Source organism: Bos taurus, chromosome 7 (genome assembly GCF_002263795.3).
Source record: "Bos taurus isolate L1 Dominette 01449 registration number 42190680 breed Hereford chromosome 7, ARS-UCD2.0, whole genome shotgun sequence".
NCBI lineage: Eukaryota > Metazoa > Chordata > Mammalia > Artiodactyla > Bovidae > Bos > Bos taurus.
This window is the reverse complement of record NC_037334.1, coordinates 94,964,493-94,977,080: the sequence shown is the minus strand read 5'-3', so window position 1 is coordinate 94,977,080 and position 12,588 is coordinate 94,964,493. Positions and strand designations below refer to the sequence as shown.

Below are 12,588 nucleotides of genomic sequence, written 5' to 3'. Positions count from 1 at the left end.
GTTAAATGTTTTATTGCATTATTGGATTTTTATCTGTTAAGTTTAGTAGTATAACACAATTATACTCCAATAATAAAAAAAGAAACGTTAACTTTTTTAAAATTATTAGACTGTCTGTGTTAATGCTGTGCTGGAGAAGATAATGAAGATTTTCCAAGAAGAAGAATCCATAAGGCAAAACAGAGAGGAGAGTGAAAATTTTAGAAATGCCTTTTCGGAGCCTGTGCTCTCTGAGCCTCTGTTTCCCGAAGGTGAAATCAAAGCAAAACCTTACAGGTCACTACCCGAGAAGCCAGACAGTATTTCCGATCGCCCCAAACTTCCTGCTAACAAGTTGAGTAATAAGATTCAGGTTTTACATTCTGTGTTTGATCAATCAGCTGAAATGAATGAATGAACAAATCTGAACTTAAATATCACTGAACAGAGCTTAAGCATTATCTAATGACATAACTCGGAAACTAGTTTTTATGTTCTGACTGCTCTGCTTTGAAAAAAAATGGGGGCAGGGGAGGGACTATTGCTAAAATGTCATTCTCAAGTATTTATATGGTAGAGAAAATAAAATGAATCAATGTTGACTATGTGATATGTTTTAATGAACAAGAAAATGTACCCTTTGGTGAATTAGACTCTATGCAGTGGTTTATAATATGCACATGTTTATAATACATTTATGTTTGTAGTAAAGACTTGTTTAGAGTATCTTTCCAATTATTTATCTGGGAGGGAAAAAAACCCTATTAAAATGCTACATATCTTTTTCAGAGATAATAAAAGGATATATATTTTCTATCTACAGGCTGCATAGTTTGAGTTTCCCTATTATCAGTTGTTTTAAAACTCATCTATAACGTTATGAAGGGCTTGACATTCATAGATGTAAATTTATATTGTTTACAAATCTGGTGAGAAGATGTCTGTATTTGAGAATGGGATGTGACATGACATCTTTATTTCCGCATCTAGAGGAACAAATTAAAAACCAGAAACCAAGTCCATGTTACTCATTGTTGCCACTGGATCCTCAGGAAAAACTGCTTCTGTGATTGGTCCCACAAACCAGGGTCATGGTTTTTGCCTGCTGGAGGTACTTTGGTTTCTTCCATGCATTTTCAATTCTGGACATGTGTTAAGTCATGGGAGGATCAGTGCCTGATATAATAGACTGGGATGTACCCATTCTAGAGATGGTACATTTTTTGTACCTGGTGGGTAACTGCTGCTGTAAATAGTATTTATAAAAAACCCAGGCCTGGCTCATAAATAGTCTATTGAAAGCAAGTGTTGGCATATGGGTAGCATGTAGCAATATATCGGAAAAAATATGATATATAGCAAAAGGCTCTATAAGCACAGCCTTAATGATACCTATTTTATTCCCTTATTATTTTTACAATAGCCAAGAGAAAGGATCCAAGTGGACCCCTTAGAATACTAAGCCTTAATTCAGCCCTGTGTCATTAAGAAGATTACTGTGGTTTGAGACTAAGTTCCAATATTGACAAAAAGCTTTTCTCATTCTGAATTCATAATCTGTTCCTCATAGTTCTTTCTGGTCCCACTTATTCTCATATTCCACCATGCGCTGCTGAGTTTTAGATGATCAGTACCCAGGGTTTTATAATACAGCGTGGGCACAAGGCAACCAGAGGAGTGATGGCCATAAATAGCTGGCATAGAAAATGCAGGGTGAACTAACCTACACAGGCCTACGAACTCAGAAGAAAAGACTGAGGAACAACACCCTATATCTCTGCTCTCTGTGATATTTGATTGTACATACATGTGCAAAATTCTATACAAATAAAAAAATTTTTTTAATGTTATTTAGAAATTTCATTTGGCTCTCTGAACACATTTCACATCTCTTATGGCTAGCAGCAACTGTCTCCTCATTACTTTGAAACTGTCTACCATGACCTGAGAGAAACTGAGCTGAAGTTTACTTGGTTTCGCTGTCAAGCAAGTTGTTTCCTATTTCTAAATTCAGCATGTACACTGATCCCATTTTGGGAAGTATTTTTCAAGTGTAAAAGGTCTGCTATATATTTGGAAAAACTGAATAGTTAAAACTAAGTATTTCAATGTGTTTAAATTTTACCTTAAAAAATTCTAATAACCATCAATAGGTGGGGTGGTGAACGCATGCAAAAATGAAACAAGACTAGAAGAATGCTGGTGACTGTTGAAGGTGGGTGCTGGGAGTTTATTATTCTCTTCACTTTGTATACATTAAATTTTTTCCATGATAAAGTCTACTATATCAAGTAGGGATTTTTCCCCTAAATTTTTCTTTGTAGATCTAATTTTTTTTAACCTTTTCTTCACTCTGGTTACTCCAAATTATTTTTATCCTTCTTCAAATGCACATTTCAAACCTATAACCTTGAGGTTCCAATCAATCCAGAGGATTGGCTGAAAAGTATTCTATAGATCCCGATGATGATCCTTACATCACACTAAGTACATGTGCTTTGGAACCTTTCATAAATATGACTGTTAAAGATGAAAAACGTGCTTGTGTTAGAAAAAGTTAGTCATCTTTGGTACTCAGCAAGGTTATTCTAAAACTACTTTCGAAACATACACAACATTTTTCATTGCCATTAAGTTTTATCAGAAGGAACTCGGAATTACTTTGAAGATTCCAGTAGCATAATAGTCAGAGTCACACTTAAAAGGCTCATTAGAAAGAGTCACATAAATATTCCCATTGTCCACTGTCACTGTGTGAATCCTTTGCTTTATTCCTTTGGAGCACCACATGGGTTTTGCTGATGGGTCTTTAGGATCTATAGACTGATACAGTCCTTCTCCTGTTTCCAAAGTAATTTTGTACTTATGCCAGGGGCAAACTATACATGCTCGTCCATCAAATTCCTGGGGAAAGAAATAATTGACTTTATAATATGACATTTCCAGTGTTGACAATAAATCTCAGACTCAGAACAGAATTTACTGCAGAAGAACCAGGCTGCAAAACAGGCTTCTCTTTTTACCTCCCATTTACCAACTATTCAGCATAAGGCAGAACCTAATCTTAGCAGTCATCAAGTTCTTCTGCAGTTGATAAGAAACCCAGTGTGTTAGAGCTCTATCAGAAGATAACCATCCCAGGCAACTACCCCATGTGACCCCAGTATGCTGTTATCTGTTAGATATTATGTCACTTCTGTGACGGAAATGGGGCAAGGGCTTCGAGTGCTTCTAAATGAGTCTTCACTAGCTGGTGGAAGAATGGTAAGCCTCAGATATAATTTCAAGAGAGGTTACTAAGGGCATAAGTGCATATGTTAACTAAAGAGCAATTTATGATCCAAAGTAGTTCATTTCAAACTTTTAGCTGTCCTAAAGCAGTGCTTCTAAAATTTTAAAGGACATGGGAATCACCAAGATCTTGTTTAAATCAAGCCCTTGTTTAAGCTCAGTAGTCCTAGAACAGGCTGCAATATTTGCATTTCCAAGTCACTCCCAGGTGTCACCAATGCTGTTGGTCTGTGAACCACACTTTGAGCAGCAAGGTTTTATAGCTCTCATGATGGTCTGAAACTGAGGGAAATTCTTCCACACTATTATCCAGATGCTGACATTTTTATCTCCACACGAGAAGTGCAGAAATGCTGTTTCGTACCACCTCTCCTGTTCTGTCAGCAAACATTTTCATAACTCATAAGTTCATATTCATAATTTAAGCACACATCTTTTAACATGAGGACAGGTCTGGAAGTAGGTAGATATGAGTTGTATAGCGAGTGGAACACTAAATTTAAGCATGTACTTTGTGCCAGAGACATAGAGACAGAGAAGGGAGAGAGAGATCAGTTTCATGAGGTAGAAAAGAAGAAATCAGGCAGCTAGTTTGGGAATGCAAGGAAGTAAAACAGTGCCCCCATCTTCCCTGAGTTAAGCCTTCAAAGTGTTCTTTCTTTCTTAAAATATATATATTGATATTTTTACTATATTATAAAAGTAATATATACACATTGGAAAAATTCAAACTATGTAGAATTATAGAAAGTAATTTTTTTTTAACGAGACCTCTTTAGACCTATTATTCTTTGACTTGCTTTTCTTCACTCAAAAATATACTGTTGACATTCATGCCGCATTAACTTACTGGCTGTATGCTATTCCACAGGCCTCCCTGGTGGCTCAGATGGTAAAGAATCTGCATACAGCGTGGGAAACCCTGGTTCAATCCTTGGGTTGGGGAAGATCCCTGGAGGAGGGCATAAAAACCCACTCCAGTAATTCTTGCCTGGAGAATCCCCATGGACCGAGGAGCCTGGTTGGCTACAGTCCATGGGCTTACAAACAGTTGGACACGACTGAGCAACTAAGCACAGCACAGCATACGATTCCACAGCATGGCGAGTCCTAGTTTAAACTGTTTCCTCTTGTTAAAGCAGTTAAATTTCCTTCCATTTTTCATTACAATGAATAATACCACAATGAACTTCTTAAATATGTACTTAACAAATGTTTAAGTGTATATATACTTCTATATGTGCATATACTTAAGAAGTATATGCACATATGTAAGCATATATATATACTTTTGTACAATAATATGCACAGTACATCTTTCAAAGTATATTTACTAGGTCAGAAGACATGTATATTTCTCATCTTTACCTATAAAATGGTTTTCTTTACATTGTTAGTGTTGTGAATTTCTAGAATATTGGTAATTATACTCAAAGCATGAAAATATAGTTCAAACCCAAATATAAATTGTTTGTGAATAGAGACAGTAAATATAATAGGAATATAAATAGGAAACATCTGAATTTGTTGAAAACAGATTTACTTTTACATACCTCTATTTCTCCCAAATGTAAAGGTCCTCCTGAGTCTGCAAAGAAATTGAACATACATCTGGTCACTAAGAACTGAAATTTTAATAGCTTTCTGGACAGTAAATAAATACAAGGTTTACAAATGAAAAACAAAATCTTACGGTAACAGCGAATATCCATAGCATGAAATTCTCCTTTGTGGTAGAAAATCACCACTTCTCTGTCATGGACAACAGCTGTTATTCTTTCAGATCTTTTAATGTCTTCTTCTCTACCCACATAGACAGAAGCATATTGCTCCTTCATTTCAGGATCTTGTTCAGAGCCACCAGGATCCATGCTAGTGGAACAACAACAAAACCACACACACAAAAAAAAAAAGAAAGAAAGAAATTGCAAGTGGTCTTCACTAGTTTCATTACACTTAACTCACAGAGATAATCATAAGAGAAGTTTGATTTCCCTGAGACTGATGGAGGTACTTTTAAAAATACTGGATTATAGTCAGTCATGATTGTAAGTTAGAACTCTTAAAGCCTGCCAAAATTAGGGAGGACTGACTACTTTTAGGCTGGACTTGTACTTGATGCACTTCATTGCCTAAGGTAGATATTTCAGAACTCCTGATAGATACTAAAGTCTCACTATCCTTTTATTCCCTCTCAAATTCAATGCTAAACAACATCTGCATATTATCAGTGTTGTTTTTAGCTTTTGTTGAAGTTAGGATTTTTCGGCAAGGGCCTAACAGAAGCAGAAGAGATTAAGAAGAGGTGGCAAGAATACAAAAGAACTGTACAAGAAAATTCTTAATGACCCAGATAAGCACGATGATGTGGTCACTCCCCTAGAGCCAGACATCCTGAAGAGTGAAGTCAAGTGGGACTTAGGAAGCATTACTACGAACAAAGCTAGTGGAGGTGACAAAATTCTAGCTAAGCTACTTCAAATCTTAAACCAAAATGCTGTTAAAGTGCCGCACTCATTATGCCAGCAAATTTGGAAAACTCAGCAGTGGCCACAAAACTGAAAAAGGTCAGTTTTCATTCTAATCCCAAAGAAAAGCAGTGCCAAAGAATGTTCAAATTACCATACAATGACACTCATTTCCACACCAGGAAGATTTTGGTCAGAATCCTTCAAGCTAGGCTTTAGCAGTATATGAACTGAGAACTTCCAGACGTATAAGCTGGATTTAGAAAAGGCAGAGGAACCAGACATCAAAAGCTAGGGAATTCCAAAAAAACATCTACTTCTGTTTCACTGACTATGCTAAAGCCTTTGACTGTGTGGATCACAACAAACTGTGGAATATTCTTAAAGAGATGGGAATACCAGACCACCTGACCTGCTGCCTAAGGAACCTGTATGCAAGACAAGAAGCAACAGCTAGAACCAGACATGGAACAATGGACTGGTTACAAATTGAGAAAGGAGTACGTCAAGGCTGTATACTGTCACCCTCGTATTTAACTTATATGCAGAGTACATCATGTGAAATGCTGGGCTAGATGAAGCACAAGCTGGAATCAAGATTACAGGGAGAAATATCAATAACCTCAGATATGCAGATGATACCACTTTAATGGCAGAAAGTGAAGAGGAACTAAAGAGCTTCTTGATGAAGGTGAAAGAGGAGAGTCTAAAAGCTGGCTTAAAACTCAACATTCAAAAAACTAAGATTGTGGTATCTGGTCGCATCACTTCATGGCAAATAGACAGGGAAAATGTGGAAACAGTGTCAGATTTCATTTTCTTGGGCTCCAAAATCAATGTGGATGGTGACTGCAACCACGAAATGAAGAGACACTTGCTCCTTGGAAGAAAAACTATGTCAAGCCTAGACAGTGTTTTAAAGCAGAGACATCACTTTGCTAACAAAGGTCCATATAGTCAAAGCTATGGTTTTTCCAGAAGTCTTGTATGGATGTGAGAGTTGGACCATAAAGAAGGCTGAGCACCAAAGAATTGATGCTTTTGAACTGTGGTGCTGGAGAAGACTCTTGAGAGTCCTTTGGACTGCAAGGAGATCCAACCAGTCAATCCTAAAGGAAATCAGTCCTGAATATTCATTGGAAGGACTGATGCTGAAGCTGAAACTCCAATACTTTGGCCACCTGATGTGAAGAGCTGACTCACTGGTAAAGACCCTGATACTGGGGAAAATTGAGGGCAAAAGGAGAAGGGGGTGACAGAGGATGAAATGGTTGGATGTTATCACTGACTCAATGGACATGAGTTTGCACAAACTCCAGGAGATAGTGGTGGACAGAGAAGCCTGGCGTGCCTGGTCACAGAGTCGGACACGACTTAACGAATGAACAACAGGATTCTTCGACAGTCTGAATAGTCTTGAACCTCTTGGTTAAAAGGTGGCTAAGTTGGTTTTGCCTGGTGTAGACAGCCAGCTCATACAGATCAACCAGATAACCATATTCTAGTAGGACGCAGAAGTGTGAATGGATGCCTTTAATTTTCTTAATTCACATAGAAAATGGCATTACTTTCTTCTGTCTTACTTGGGCATTCAAAACAGTGACTTTCTCTTCAATTTATAGAAAGAAGTGTATAAATTTTAGAGAAATCTGTAAGGTATTCTAAATTTTTTTTTTCTTAGCACAGATATTCAGCCTATTTGAGAACAACCCTTTCAAAGGGATCTTCTATATACTTCAAGAACATAGCCATGGTCTATTAATTTCATATGAGAAAGAAACATCAAAGATATATCATTGTCAGGGGTTTCAGGCCCCATGTAGAGGATTTCCCTGAGGGCCTCCCTTATGTTGGTATTTTTATTTTTTCTATGATAGTTTCTAAGTAAAAGTGTATATCCTGTTTTGCCAAGAATTTCTATATTTGTTTCCTTTATCTCCTAATAATTAGAGCAATGGTTAACAGTGCAAACTTCAGGGAACAAATATGACATCTCTGTAATTTCCTAAACTTGATTAGTGTAGTGCTTTCCTTTATTCATTGAATTCAAAGTTCCTGCCTCTCCTCAGTAAGAAAATTGAGTGAGGCACAAACTCAATTTGGGCTGATGAACTGGAATGAAGGAGCCTACAGAAAAGAAATAAAGAAGGATGTGCTAAGTTGCTTCAGTTGTTTCCGACTCTGCGACCCCATAGACCACAGGCCGCCAGGCTCCTCTGTCCGTGGGATTCTCAGGACAAAAACACTGGAGTGGGCTGCCATTTAACTCCCAGGTTTTAGGTTTGTGCAACTATGTGGTTTGTGATTGTGATTGGGCAGACTGAGAAAGGAATGATATTTTGAAAGAAAGGAAAATTAAGGAACTAGTTACAGTTTGTACAAAGTGAGTCTGAGGTACTCAAGACATATCAAGTCAAAAGTCAGATATATGAGACTAGAGTTGAGCCTCACTAGAGAAATAAATTTGGAAGTTTTCAAACTACAGAATTCAACACAATTACTTGGAGTGGGAGTGTCAATAGGGAATGAGGTCTAACAATTTCTGAAGAACATCCAATATTTAGACTTTGTGGATTAGCCATGCTTGACCAGAGGCTGGATTGCAACATTTCTAAACAATTATCTGGTTTTACTTGATTTTGGCAGGTGCCCAAAGTATACAAACTACTCAGATGGTAACATTTACCTCCACACTGCTGCATGTGCCGTCCTTATCGCATTTTGAGACAGAACAGAAGGGCAATAATGATAAAAATGGGGACAGACAGATGAATTGAAAAGAGGAAGGGGGAATAGGCTGAAGAAAAAGAAAAATATGGAATATGCAACACATATAACTAACAAAGGATTGATTCAGAAAACATGAAGTATTCCTATAAACAAGAAAAGGCAACCATTATAAAAATGGGCAAAAGACACAAACATTTCAACATTTCACAGATGAGGTAATCTGAATAGCCAGAAATCACATGTAAAGATGCTCAACCTAATTGGTAGGAAAATGTAAAAGAAATATAAAGCAAAGTCAAAATAGGATACTGTTTTCCATCCACCAGACTGGCAAAAAATAACAAGGATTGGCAAGGATATGGAGCAACTGTTAGTGATGACATCAATTAGAGGTACAACAATTACCTAGCAAAGCTGAACATATTCATGACCCAATAATCCCACTTCAGATATATTCCATAGACGTGTGCACAGGTGCACCAGGAAAAATGCACAAGAATGGTTATAACAGCAAAAGATAGGAAACAAGTCAAATCTATCAACAGTAGAATGGATGATTTTTATGCTCATTCAATGGAATATTGTGCAGCAGTGAAAAATGTATGGCTGTGTCAAGTTGGATTAGTCAAAACTGTAACTTTAAACAAAAAAAATTTTAAGAATTCAGAGTATGCTTCTATTTTTATAAAGTGCCAAAAGAGGCAAAACAAAACAATGTATTATTCGTGGATAAATTTATATAGGGAAAATTTACAAAGAAAAGCAAGGGAATAATAAACACAAATTTTAAGTGTTTATCAATGTATTACATTTACTCTTATATTTAAAATTACTTTTTTCCCCCCAAATATAAGTGGTATCCTACTTTATGTAATAAATGATCCAAAATCCAAGAAAAGGGATAAAATGGTACTTTCCGTCCTCAGAGAATGTATGTGTAAACAGATCATGAATAGACTATTTGAAATTTTTGTACAGCTTATTTCAAGACTTGCCATAGAGGAAGAAATAAATCGATAGTTCTCTTACTTTTCTTTTTCCAGGCAACAAATAGAAAAGAAATACAAGACTGAAGCAAGTACCAAAATACATGAGATATGGATTAGCACCAGAAGTTAATTAAATTCTATTGAACTCCCACATAAATGAGAACCAAACACTATCCTTTCTCGTTTCAGTCTCTTGGAGACTTTGCAGGGTTTTGCCCCCAACCAAGGCAAATTGTAGGGAACTTTGCATGGGCTGATAAGAAATGAGCAGAGAAAGCTGGGGCTAAATGATAAAGGTTTCAGAGAAATATGATCAGTTTTGCATTTTGCTTAGAAAAGTATTATCTCATCCTTCAAATAATTGTTCCCTCTAAGCATCATAGGTGGTACTATTTATGATATCTGGTGACTATAATTAACACCCATATTATTCTCAATTAAATAATGTGAATATCACAGTCCATTCAGACAGCAATACAAGTCACTTTTATTCACTTTAATTACTGTTACTTTGATGCACTATTCATATACTCCTACACATTTTCTCTGTGTTGAGTCAGCTTTAAGATAGTAGACTCTTAAAGTAAGAAAATGAAAAATTAAACTGCATTACTCAGTATGGGAGCTAGAAGAAAACTGCTTAAAGAAATGTTGAGCATTTTGTTCCACGGTTCTCTTCAAGAGATATTTTTTGGACTGTACCTAAAATTAGGTTTCTAAAGGTGCTAACACCACATAAAATTACTGATTAGCTAAATGAATCCTCTGTCTCTATTAGATACCTTTCTGGCATAGGGAATCTTTTCAGCATAACTTAAGTTTCTATAAGACAGTGGGGACAAAAGAAACATGAAATTAAAGGAATTTCTTCTTATTCTTGAGCACAAAAGCATAAAGTTGCTTTTACTTACCCCAAGTCTGGGGACTTGACCTATACTTATCAGAATGCAAAACTCCAAGGTGACACCTTTACTTTAGGTTCAGAGACAAGAAATGCCATAGCTTTAGACTTCTTTGTCTGGCAGAATAATAGATAAAACTAGCTACCCTTTAGTGAGTGCCAACTGCTTGGACTCTGCATATATGAATTCATTAATCCCAAGAAAAACTGCCTATTTTCCAGATGAGGAAACTAAGGGTAAAGGACTTTAACAAAAGCTTGCCCAAACTCATAAAATCGCAGTGAAGATTCAAACCGAGATCTTATGTCTAAACTTTGTGAACACTGATATAAAAATCTTACCATTTTATCTAAGTAGCATCCACGGATTTATAAAAATAGGTGGCATGCATATAAACTATCTTGAAGGTACAAAACCTTTTAGCAAAGATGTTTGTGTGTATACTCCACATATACATATCCTTAGATGATGATCCTGAATTTTTTTTAATTTAGGAAAGCCAATGTTCAAGACTTGTGTCAACAAATGTTTAAAACAAAATCTGTTCAGTTCAGTCGCTCAGTCGTGTCCGTACCTGCGACCCCATGGACTGCAGCACTCCAGGCCTCCCTGTCCATCACCAACTCCCAGAGCCTACTCAAACTCATGTCCATCACTTTGGTGATGCCATTCAACCATCTCATCCTCTGTCCTCCCCTTCTCCTCCTGCCTTCAATCTTTCCCAGCATCAGGGTCTTTTCCAATGAGTAGGTTCTTCGCATCAGGTGGCCAGAGTATTTGAGTTTCAGCTTCAACATCAGTCCTTCCAATGAATATTCCCAGGACTGATTTCCTTTAGGATGGACTAGTTGGATCTCCTTGCAGTTCAAGGGACTCTCCAGAGTCTTCTCCAACACCACAGTTCAAAAGCATCAATTCTTTGGTGCTCAGCTTTCTTTATAGTCCAACTCTCCCATCCATACATGACTACTGGAAAAACCAATAGCCTTGACTACATGGATCTTGGCTGGCAAAGTAATGTCTCTGCTTTTGAATATGCAGTCTAGGTTGGTCATAGCTTTTCTTCCAAGGAGCAAGTGTCTGAATCGCCAGTCCAGGTTCGATGCAGGATACAGGAAGCTTGGGGCTGGTGCACTGGGATGACCCAGAGGCATGGTATGGGGAGCGAGGAGGGAGAGGGGTTCAGGATTGGGAACAGGTGTACACCCGTGGCGGATTCATGTTGATGTATGGCAAAACCAATACCATATTGTAAAGTAATTAGCCTCTAATTAAAATAAATAAACTTAAAAAAAAAAAAAATGGCCCAGCGAAGCAGCTGTTAAAAGCAGAGACATTACTTTGCCAACAAAGGTCCGTCTAGTCAAGGCTATGGTTTTTCAGGTAATCATGTATGGATGTGAGCGCTGGACTATATAGAAAGCTGAGCACAGAATTGATGCTTTTTAACTACGGTATTAAAGACTCTTGAGAGTCCCTTGGACTGCAAGGAGATCCAACCAGTCCATCCTAAAGGAAAGTAGACCTGAATATTCGTTGGAAGGAGTGATGCTGAAGCTGAAACTCCAATAGTTTGGCCACCTGATGCAAAGAACTAACTCATTTGAAAAGACCCTGATGCTGGAAAGATTGAAGGCGGGAGAAGGGGATGACAGAGGATGAGATGGTTGGATGGCATCACCTACTCAGTGGATATGAGTTTCAGTAAACTCCAGGAGTTGGTGATGGACAGGGAAGCCTGGCGTGCTGCAGTCCATGGGGTCGCAAAGAGTCAGACACGACTGAGCAACTGAACTGAACTGAACGGAAGCCGCAGGTCCGGGGTGAGGACCAGCTTTGACGATGAACAAGCTCGATGGGCCCGCAGTGCCCGGGCGAAAGCCTGCGCTGGGGGTTCATGGTTAAAGAGAACAGCGTCTAGGGCGGCGAAGCCGCAGAGCTCAAAAGAGCCAGGAGGAAACTCAGCACTGCAACCGCGAACCCATTCCCGGTCTCTGCCGCCGCCGGAAGCCCGAGCCCCGGGCCCTCCGCCCGGCCGGAAGCGGCGAGTCTCGCGAGCCCCGCCCCGCGCGCGGCCGCCCAACCCCGCGCCAGGAACAGAACTTACCTTCCCCGGAGTCCCTGCCCCACCTCCGCGAGACCCGGCCACAGCGCCCCCGCGTGAGGATACTGAGCCGGCCGGGAAGCCGGCGGCCGCGTGGCTCTCCGCGTGACGGGGCGGGGCGGGGA

The 12,588-nt window shown here is 38.6% G+C and overlaps 2 protein-coding genes across 10 annotated transcripts in view; one reads left to right on the top strand and one right to left on the bottom strand.

The window, feature by feature from the left end:
* SPATA9 (spermatogenesis associated 9) overlaps positions 1-581 on the top strand; it is a 60,318-nt gene extending 59,737 nt beyond the window's left edge. For all 9 annotated transcript variants that reach the window (XM_059888368.1, XM_024994575.2, XM_010807612.4 and 6 more), the window contains 1 exon segment: positions 110-581. In XM_059888368.1, coding sequence (XP_059744351.1) covers positions 110-397 — 288 coding nt within the window. In that variant the 3' untranslated portion in view covers positions 398-581.
* Positions 582-2,182: 1,601 nt separating this feature from the next.
* On the bottom strand, positions 2,183-12,530 carry RFESD (Rieske Fe-S domain containing). The gene is made up of 4 exons (XM_002689397.7): positions 12,467-12,530; positions 4,964-5,142; positions 4,824-4,858; positions 2,183-2,883 (listed from the first exon to the last, which is right to left on the bottom strand). The coding sequence occupies exons 2-4, from the start codon at positions 5,139-5,141 to the stop codon at positions 2,620-2,622; spliced, it is 477 nt and encodes a 158-aa protein (XP_002689443.1). The 5' UTR covers position 5,142; positions 12,467-12,530; the 3' UTR covers positions 2,183-2,619.
* Positions 12,531-12,588: the final 58 nt, after the last annotated feature.